This window comes from Sciurus carolinensis, chromosome 13 (genome assembly GCF_902686445.1).
Source record: "Sciurus carolinensis chromosome 13, mSciCar1.2, whole genome shotgun sequence".
In the NCBI taxonomy this organism is placed as follows: Eukaryota; Metazoa; Chordata; class Mammalia; order Rodentia; family Sciuridae; genus Sciurus; species Sciurus carolinensis.
Window position 1 is genome coordinate 86,853,795 of NC_062225.1, and position 10,292 is coordinate 86,864,086.

Below are 10,292 nucleotides of genomic sequence, written 5' to 3' on the forward strand. Positions count from 1 at the left end.
ATAGACAAACTTTTTAAAATGTTAATATTAACTAGTAACTTGGAGTTGAATAGAGTTAGGAATATAGAGGGAGTTAGGAATGATCACTAAGCACAAAAGCATTTTGATGGAGCCATTTTCATGTGACTACATTAAAGTCATGTAATAACATTCCATTTGGAATATCCATTTCTTGGCTTCCTGGCTACTGCAGGGTTTATGAGCATTGTTATTCATTGAACCTGAGGATTTGGTTAACTAAAGGAGAAAGTATTTACTTAGTTCAGGAATCTAATTTCAGGTATCCTTTTTGTTCCCTAACACAGGACCTTCAGTATATGAATAATGATGATTGGCTGTATTATCAGAAATCTTACTCTAACCACAAACAACTTTTTTGAAACTAATATCTCAAGGAAATAATTTAGAATGACAGAGGTAGAATTGATGTGTCAGCAGTGAAAATGTTGAATATTTTGTGTGAGGTATGATAAACTAAATATTTTAAAATAGCAATTACTTGATAGTAATTAAGCTAAAGAAACAAAATGCAGAAAACCCTAAAGACCATTTCATGTGTCTTGTGTAAAACATCTAAAAATTAAGTTTCTGTTACTAATTTTGTTGAACTATTAATACATAAGTGCTATCTTAATACCTTACGTCATAGTCTGGTTTCTCTTGCTTTAACTCAGTTCCACAGACTGGATAATTTACGAAGAAAAGAGGTTTATTTAGATAGGGTTTGCTGGGAAGTCCACAGCACGGCACCAGCATCTGATGAGGGCCTTCCTGGTGTACTGTCACATGGCAGAGTGCTTCCCTCCAGGAGACAGCCAGCTGCCAGGGGGAGCTTGCTCACTGTAACGTAGCGAGTGCCACAGGAACCTATTAATCCACAGATGGACCCTGGGGACCCGGGCACCTCCCAGAGGTCCCCTCTCTCAACACCACTGCAGGGGAGACCAGGGGGTACATCCAAACCATAACACTTTATAATGTGTAGTGTTTTTCAACTTCACATTTACTCTGCTCTCTGTTTAACTTCCTGTATTTTCTCTCATTTGATCATTACAGTGGTTTCATGAAGTAGCACCATTTGTTCTCTTTCTTTTTGATTAAAATTCCAGAAGGGCAGTTTGTTTAAATCTGAGACTTGAACAACCCTAGTCCTTTGATATAAACTAATGATTTCCCTGCATGTGATAACATACAGAATTAGTTTTTAAATCATTTTTCAGACCAAGTGTGGCATGCTTTCAGTGACTTAACATTCTGTTTTCTTGTTCACTGATTTATGAATAACTTCCCTTGCCCACCCCAAATTAGCATTATGGCATATTTGAAAAAGCACATTTACTTGTGATTTTTGTCACTTTTTTTTTTTTTTTAAACTTCTGGCCCTGCCTTTCAAATTATTCTTCATTGGTTTTTTTATCTGTCATACCAACAGTAAGTAATAGGAATTTCTTTCTCTCATAATCATGAATATAGGTTAAAACTAATATTAAAACTGAACAATGTATGGAGTATGTTTTGCAAAATCTTAAATTTCTAAAATTCTAAACTTAAAAGATGAGCACATTTAAAATCAGATTTTGTTACATGCCTCTGAAACATATTGTCCCCTATTTTTAATATCAGTTTCTCCATTGTTCTGTTAACTCACAAATTGTGAGTTTTACATGTCTGTCTTCCAGGTGTCACCTACAGCATTTTATTTTAGTGTTACATTTTTTAAGAGCCATATAGACAAATTGGAAGGTATATTATATAGAGAGAATGACTTAAGGTGTATTAGTGGGTCATTTGAAAGTATTGTACACGTAGCACATGAAAGAACCACTTTGTTTCATACTGCAAACTTCTTTTCTGCTAGATGACTTGGGAGGCAGAACTGAAATCAGATTCTTAATTTACATCTATGAATTTTTATTATTTGAAAAGAAAGAAGATCATAAATAGCTCCAAATATTTAAAGAACTTTTCCTTGGAAGATATGTTAGAACAAAAACCAATCAGAGAGGTATATTTCAGTTCAGTTAGTGAAAACTATCAGGCAACCAGAGATTTTCAAAATTGAAAGAATTAGCTTTTTTGGAACAGTGAGCAAGTTCCCTCTGACCATAGGTATTTGCATGACCCTCATGCCCTCTCAGTAGGCACTTGGTGAGTCCCTGATGAAGCTACCTGCCTCTGCATTTCCCGTACAGACATAGACATGTGGGGACATTAAATGGCATGTTCTGGGAGGGGCCCAGTTTCAGATGAGATGGCCTTTAACATTCTGCCCATTCATAGCATACCCTTATATATAGATGGGTAGAGATAGTAAAAGACCGTCCTAGAAAACATAGAGACAGAATTTCTGGTGTTTATCAGTAGTGGCTTATTATCTAGCTCTTAAGTTTATGTATATTTAATGTGAGTCTTACTACTAGCCAATCTGGCTTCAGTTAAACTAATACACTTGGTTTCCTTCTTAAAACAACTCTTTGGCTTTGTTAGGCACATCATATGCATATATTTGTGTACATACTAAAGCATATCCATAAATATGTGCCTGATCTTTTGGGAGTAACTTTTCCTTACTGTCGTTTTTGTTAATAGTTGCTTTGTTACCTGCTTTCCTTTAGCATCTGTGACATTCTAGGTTCCGATCAACTCTTCCTGCATCACTTCCCCTTTTCTCTAATGAAGTGTTTAAAGTAATAGATAAGTGTTAGCTATTATTATTATTATTATTATTATTACATAAAAGAACTTTTTTTGAATGCTTAATTTTATGCCAGTTCCTCTTCTGAGAGCTTTTGCTCTACTGACTTACCCTCAAAACCACTGTGAGGTTTTTATACCTCCACTTACCGGATGAGGAAACTAAAGCACAAATTTTACCCAAGATCATACAGCAGGAAAGCTGTAGGGTTATGAATTTAGATCCAAATAGTTTGGTTTCAGAACCTGCACTATGAACTGTAACACTCCACTATTGGCCTCACTGTGGTGTAAGTAAAAGTTAATTGACCATTTAAGAAGCATAATGTGTACAAACACTATTCTTAAGGGGTGTTGTTTTGGTGATTTTCAATTGAAATTAAGATATTATGCAGGAAAATTAGATTTTTAAATAAAATGCTAACTTGATGAAGACAGGGAGATAATTATTTGTTTCAATACAAGACACAAAGTATTGGCCTGACTGGGGTGCATTTCTTGCTTCCCTCCCTCACAGGGTCTCTTTTAAAAATTATAATATTTAAGCCATGCAGGAAAGTATAAAGCAAATATTCAACTAATGCACATTTACCTGGTTTTAAGGTGGGGAAATGCCAGGGTGAGGAGAGCTTTTGTGTTATGATGATCTTATCTTTGTTCTTCATTTCTAAGTGCTAGAAAGCTAGCGGACTGTTTGGGAAAACTAATAATAAAGTTGTATATAACTTAAAAGTGTTGAAATAAGCCCACTAAAGAAATGAAATAAATTAAGTGATTGTATATCTGATTTTGTATTATTGAGTTTCCAAAGAATATAAGCAAAGAAAGAAAACAAAATCAGAGAGACTATTATTCCAAAATTAAAACCTTGTAAAAGTTTAAAACACCATTTTATAAAAAGTTAAAATACCAAATATTTGCAGTATATATATGAAAAAGCTGGGTTAATATCTTTGTATATAAAAACATTTTAGGTACTGTTGAGTGTAGCTCAGTGGTAGAGTGCTTGCATGCACGAGACCCTAAGTTCAGTCCCTAGCATTACAAAACAAACAATGTTTTTTAAATCATTAACAAGAAGAGTGCCTTATCCTAATGTAAAAGTAGTGCGCGAACCATAGAGGCACTACTGTAGAAGTAGCTTTTTAAAGTAAAAATGTGATCAAACTGATTATTAAGCAAAGAATTAAGGTTAAAGCTATAACATAAAACCATTTTTCACCTGCCAAACTGGCAAGTATTAAGAAACTCAGTATTGTGAGGTAGAAATTTAATATTCTTGTGTATTGCTGGTAGAACTCAAAATTCCCTGCACCCTTTCTGAAGCATTCTTTGATAGTAAGTTTCACAGACCTGAGGTCTAACTCATCAGTTAATGGAAGAAACAGGCAAGCAGATCGTTGCACTGCCCTATAAAATGCTGCCTGCAATAGAGGCATGAAAGGGCAAAGGAAAGCATGTCAAATTCTGCTGGAGGCCAGCACAGGGGTGCACACCTGTGATCCCAGCAGCTTGGGAGGCTGAGGCAGAAGGATCTCAAGTTCAAAGCCAGCCTCAGCAACTTAGGGAGATCCTGTCTAAAAATAAACAATTAAAAGGGCTGGGGATGTGGCTCAGTGGTAGAGTGGATCTGGGTTCCATACCTAAAATGGGGGTGGGGGGTGAAAGGTTTTAAAAAAATGGAGAATCACTAGTTGTCCAGGCAAACAAATAAGGGCAAAAACAATTCCAGGCAAAATGTCACATGCAGAAGTATTAAGCTGTCTGAAATTTGCCACAGTGGGGTTGGGAGCAAGTGATGGTAGGTAGGAAGTGGTAGAAGGTGACATGATGCCAACAAGGAAGTTTTGAACCTGGCTAAAAACAACCAGCCACACGTTGCTAAGGAACTTGGATTTTGTTCTACAAATAGAAATATTTAAGTGAGGGATTGGTGTGTTCAAACTTAATGAGATCTTGAACTGAGAACTGACCGTGAAAATGGAGAGAAGAAACAGATTCAAAAAAGTATTTTTAAGCTGAAATAACTAAAATTAAGTGACTGAAAGGGATGAAGTTGTTTTTTATTTTGTTTTTGGGTCCTGGGGATTGAACTCAGAGGCACTCAACCACTGAGCCACACGCCCAGCCCTCTTTTGTATTTTATGCCTTGCCGTTGCCGAGGCTGGCGTTGAACTCTCAGTCCTCCTGTCGCAGCCTCCCAAGCCGATAGAGAGGCTTTAAAGGAAGTCCTACCACGTATTGCACTAGCGGCCGAGCAACTGGACTTCAGATTGTGGTGCTGACACACACTTCGAGGGTTTTAGAAGGATATAAAATGCTGATAATTCAAAAAATGTGCTGAAACCGGGGCTCGGATACCCAGGAAGGCCTGCCTATAGTAATCTGCCAAATTGAAACAAAGTTCAAAGTTTACTGTAGCCTTGTAAAGTGAGTGTGCACCAAGCTGTGAACTGCAAGTTGATAAGTAAGATTATATCAAAGTTGTATTTTTATTTATTTAGGTACTGGGGATTGGACCCAGGGGTCTTAATCACTGAGCCCCATTTTTTTTGTATTTTACTTAGAGACAGGCTCTTACTGAGTTGCTTAGGTCCTCTCTAAGTTGCTGAGGCTGGCTTTGAACTCTCAATACTCCTGCTTCAGCCTTCAAAACTGCTGGAATCACAGGTGTCCTCCACAATGCCCGGGGAAGTTTGTTTTCTCAAAGATTTTCCTGTGTTCTGCCACTTTGGAAGAGAGTAATTTTAGTTGGTTTTGTTTACTTATGAGTTAAGATAAACATCCATAAACTTGTTTTTTCAGTGTTTCAAAGAGCATTCAGAAGACCATATTCTCTAAAGCTGAGAACCACTGACAGTAATGGTCCCAGGTGGGATTTAGGGGACCAGATGAGTTCCTTGGCACAAACTGATGAATATCACAGTTACAAATAATGAAAGGGTACTCCTATTTTTTTTTTTTTTTTTAATACAGTGATTTTAGTGTTACAGGATAGATTTTGGATTGGAGAGAAAACACATAAACCCCAGCACTGAGTCCAATTTATTTAGCCAAGACAAGTTGTCCATGCCATTTACGTACCTGTGGCTTCTCCCTTGTGCCCAGCTTTTCACATGTGGAGCACAAGTGCTGGTGGCCCCTGAGCCAGGCAGGGGCTGCTGGGAGCGAAGAGGCTGTGGCATCACTCCCCTCTTCTAGGCTCTGTGGTGCTGCTGTAGAGACGCGAGTGGAGAATCTAGGCACTTCCGTGAAGGGAGATATCGGCAGCTCTTGAGCCTTCATGTTTCTCAGACTGAGCAGCAGGACAGTTACATCTTTATCTGGGCAGCAGGGAGAAGGAGGAGGAAGAACATTGTATCGTATTGTCCAAAGTCTTATCTCTGTCCGGTTCTCTAGTAGTCTGTAACACATGCTTGCCAACATAATTGTGTACATGTACATATAAAGGGAAGGGTTTTATGCGTCCATCTTAATTTTAATCATGTTATTGATAAAGGCAAAGTGAAAATGCTTACAGCACCTTTGAAATAACGATTTCTCCGTCATAGCATTAAGCTGTAGATTGTAAAGAATGTTAAGAGTATAAATTTGCAAACCTCCTGTTGCAGATTGCTTGATTTGGCATTTAAAGACTGGGATTGGTCATTTGATGATGTTGATGATGGTGATGATGATGACGATGTTTTTGATTTCTGAAGAAATAAATGGGGTAAATCAAAAAATGAAAGAAAAAGTTATTTTAGCACCATGTAGCGCATGTGGTTTGCACTTGGGCTTTCATTATTTTTCACTAGTTTTGAAATTTTATGAAGTTGTTTTTAATAGTCTCTGTTAAAAAGTAATTTTCAGAAGAGTTTCTAACTGAAATTTCCATGTCAAGTATAAAAGTAAAATGCTATGTTCAGATTCTTTATTGTCTGTAAATTCTTAGTACTGTCAGAATTTAAAATTCTTATCTTAGGAATGAAACATGTAGAATTAGCCAAAGGAGCTAATTCTGGTACCTTCTATTCATTTCAAAGAAGGCTGTATTCAGAGAAGTAAAATTACAGAGTTCTCAAGCTCCTGCAACTGCACTAGTTTGTGAACATAGCATGGCATTACTTTCTCCCTCCTCCCTCTTCCTTCTCTAGTGTGCAAGAATTCAAACCATAAAAACTTTCTAAGTTTGCTAAGTGCTGTGAAATTGCTATTTCTGATTTGGCTTTCTTTTTGATGTGGTGAGATGTTGCAAGAACTCAGTGTTACCCTTGCTGAAGAATGCTAATGATATGCTGTGAAAATTCCTGTGCTTTTAGAAAACATAAAATAGTTTGGTTAATAGTGACTAAAGGAGATGGAATAAAAGTTGAGCCTCATGACCTAGACCTTTCACGTAGAATGGGTTTAGAAGTAATATCTGTCTTACACTAAGTTAGCATGTTGCAAAACATATACTTACATCATGTAATTTAGGATCTGTTTATATGCAGGTTTTATGGAGCATCTTTACTACAACAGTGTGTTTGTTCCTGTTTCATAAATAAGAGAAATGTGGCTTCGGGTGAAACAGCCAAGTAGAACTTGGCCCTTAAGTCCACTGCTCTTACAAATACATGAGGCAGCTAGTAGTTAAACCTCAGATCAAACTTCAATCCAGATGTGTTATTAGGCAGCATATTGTTTAACCCTAATAGCTTGTTAACTTCATTAAAACTGTGTATAATGTTTGTAACCATTATGGGACTTCCAAAGTCCATTGTTGTATTGAAAAGCAATATAATTGCATGTACCTAAAAATAAGAAAAGTAATACAATTAGTATGCTTATGCATGACTTAGGTGTTAAAGATATAGTAGTTAGAAGACAGTATAGTTTAAGAGTATGAATTGAAATGCCTTTTCAAGGAATTTAAGTCTCTTAAATTATTTTACTGTCAACTAACTTTTATTTTTCCTTTCTTTCTAGCTAACTGCCTTCTATGAAAGCAGTCATTCAAGGTGATCATATTCTTCCAGTTAAAACAAGACTGAAAGATGATGACCCAAAATTTATTAAAAAGCTATATTTTCCTGAGAGACTGATGTATACACATACATATATGTGTTTCCTTTTTCCTGTAGTATAAATGACAAGTCTTGGAGAGGTTTTCTGGGCTCCTTTCAAACAACAAGTTGAACCAACAACAATTGGTTAGTAGAAAAAGAATATCATTTGCAACTCTCCCAAATTTGTTTCATAAAGCTCTCTTGGCAGTCACTCACACTACATTGCACAGAAGAATTGAGAAGAGTTAAATTTTGAAGAAATCATCTTTTCAGCTTCAACAGAGAGATTTCACCAGCACATTTGCCAGAAGAACCTGGAAATGGATTCCACTACAGTGATATTGACTGCATCTTTAAGATGTGACCATGATACTGTGTGTGTATATGTGCACACACACATATAGTACTGTAATACTGCAAGAGGGTTTTTTAAACTCCCCATTTTATTTTTTTATACACATTAATCAGATATCATTACTTCAGTTGCAACTATGCACTTGTATAAAGCCATAATGTGGAGTTTATTCACTTACCCCTGCACCTAATGGAAGCTGCATGTTCATGTTTAAGCAATTGCTGTAACAAGAAGTTTGAAGTTAATTATATCAGTTTCCTAACACTTCATGATAGACAACTTTATCTATTTTGAATGCCTTAATTTAATTTTTTTTTCAAAGTCTCAACCCTTTTCTGTATTTAAGAAAAAAAGAACAAGTGTTTACCAGCTCTTAGGATGCAAACTTGCTTAGGGTTAAAAAAAAAAAATAGTGCACTATTTTTACACTAGTAGTTCTATCAGTGTCAGCCTATTTTGATTGTATAACAAAATTTTTTTAATGTATTGGTCATAGAAACAATAATGGATAGTATTGGAACTAATATATCTTTGATGTATATCTTTATTCATCCATCCCTTCCTATAGACCTATTAGTCTGTGACCACAAAATGTTTTCTTTGCTTTGAACTTACTGGCCACCCTAGATGTGTTTTATTTCTGGTAAAGACATTTGTGACTATTTTTACATTTTCACACTCAAGATTTAAAAATTATCTCAAGTATAAAGAAAACTAGGATATACTGTAGATATATTTTAAATATTTAAATGTGATCCTCAAACACACAACTGTGTATGGTAGAATCTCAGTATTGGGTTAAGAAAATCAGTGACTGGGGGAAGCAGCCTCAAAGGCACTTGATTTAATTTTCATTTTTAAAATGTTCTCAAGGCTGAAATTTATGCAGGACCATTCCTGCTGTGTTTCTCATTATCCCAGATAAGTATGTTTTGTACTGCGACAGTATACAGCAATGGTAAGCATCAAGTTTTTTAAAAATTACAGTCTTATCAGTCTCTCCTATGTACATACACAGAGTTTGGTATGATCGAAATGCATCATCCAGTATTTCAATGAAGGAAGTAGACATTTCTCATTGCTTCCCTCTGGGGTTAATGCAGAGATGTTGGAGAGCCCAGTCCCCATTATGGATACCTTTATGGACGTTACAGGGTGCACTTTGGCCTACTGATATTCTGAGCTGCGTTCTGCTCTTCTCATGCTGTCTGTGCTCTTCCCTGCTTCTGTGCGAAGACTAGACGTGCTGCCACTTCCTTGCAGGTGCGTCCTGCAGTGCTGGCTGGGACACGGCTTGCTTTTTTTTTTTTTAAGTAAGATTAAAAATGAAAAATATATAAAATTTATATAGAATAAATATTTCCATTGATTAGAGTTGTTAAAAGGAGACTGAATTAATATTTTATATAAAGATTTTGTTACACTATGGGAGGTTCTATCCTATTATTCTGAATTGGAGAGTATATATATATATATATATATTTTTAATAAACTTTATTAAGGTGAAATAATTTCAAGTTTACACGAGTAATTGAAGTATTTGAGTAAAAAGCAAAAGTTTGAATTTTGAATGCTGTAAGTGTGTATGTATATACATATGCATATGTATATATATATGAACAGGGAGAATCATGGTGTGATACAACTGTACAAGAAAAATTAATGTGAAGTATTTAGGAGAAAAGATTTTCTGAGGGGTAAGAAAAAAATCTCTCCCATGGAGATTCTTCACATTATATGGTTTGATAAAAAGATTTATAAGGTTGTTTGTCCAACTAACGGAAATGTGCTTAATAAAAAATTCTGACCTTGGGTAAGAATTTGCTTTTTCCCCCATTGCCGCCTTCATGTACACATCTGTCCACATTTTCTTCCCAACACTTGGTAAATATTGAACAACCTGATTTCATGCCAGTTTTTTTTTTCTTGAGGTTCCAAAATTTACAAGACCAAATTCTGTTTGTTTCTTCACACCTGATTTCTCCTAGAGCCGTGAATACCTCCTATGGGAACTAAGAAATAGTACTGGGATTTTCTTAGTTTAATTTTTTTACTTTTGTGGGGATAGTGAGACAGAAGTAAAACTAGTGCCGGTATTACTGTTGAAGATTAATGTAAAATGAATTTTTTAAAGTATTAATTTTTAAAAACCTCCTATCTAGAAGCAAGATTTTTTTTAAAAAGAAATCTGAAAGTTTAAAATGCTCTAGCTA

At 35.7% G+C, this 10,292-nt stretch overlaps 1 protein-coding gene across 5 annotated transcripts in view; it reads left to right on the forward strand.

The window, feature by feature from the left end:
- The window catches only part of Rock2 (Rho associated coiled-coil containing protein kinase 2), a 136,633-nt gene extending 126,741 nt beyond the window's left edge, over positions 1-9,892 (forward strand). For 3 of the 5 annotated variants that reach the window (XM_047521946.1, XM_047521947.1, XM_047521949.1), the window contains 2 exons: positions 6,306-6,406; positions 7,645-9,892. In XM_047521946.1, coding sequence (XP_047377902.1) covers positions 6,306-6,393 — 88 coding nt within the window. In that variant the 3' untranslated portion in view covers positions 6,394-6,406; positions 7,645-9,892. Of the gene's footprint in view, positions 1-305; positions 465-6,305; positions 6,407-7,644 lie in introns of all 5 variants that reach the window. The other 2 variants (XR_007104588.1, XM_047521948.1) reach the window with 2 other exon arrangements.
- The last annotated feature ends 400 nt before the right edge of the window (positions 9,893-10,292 follow it).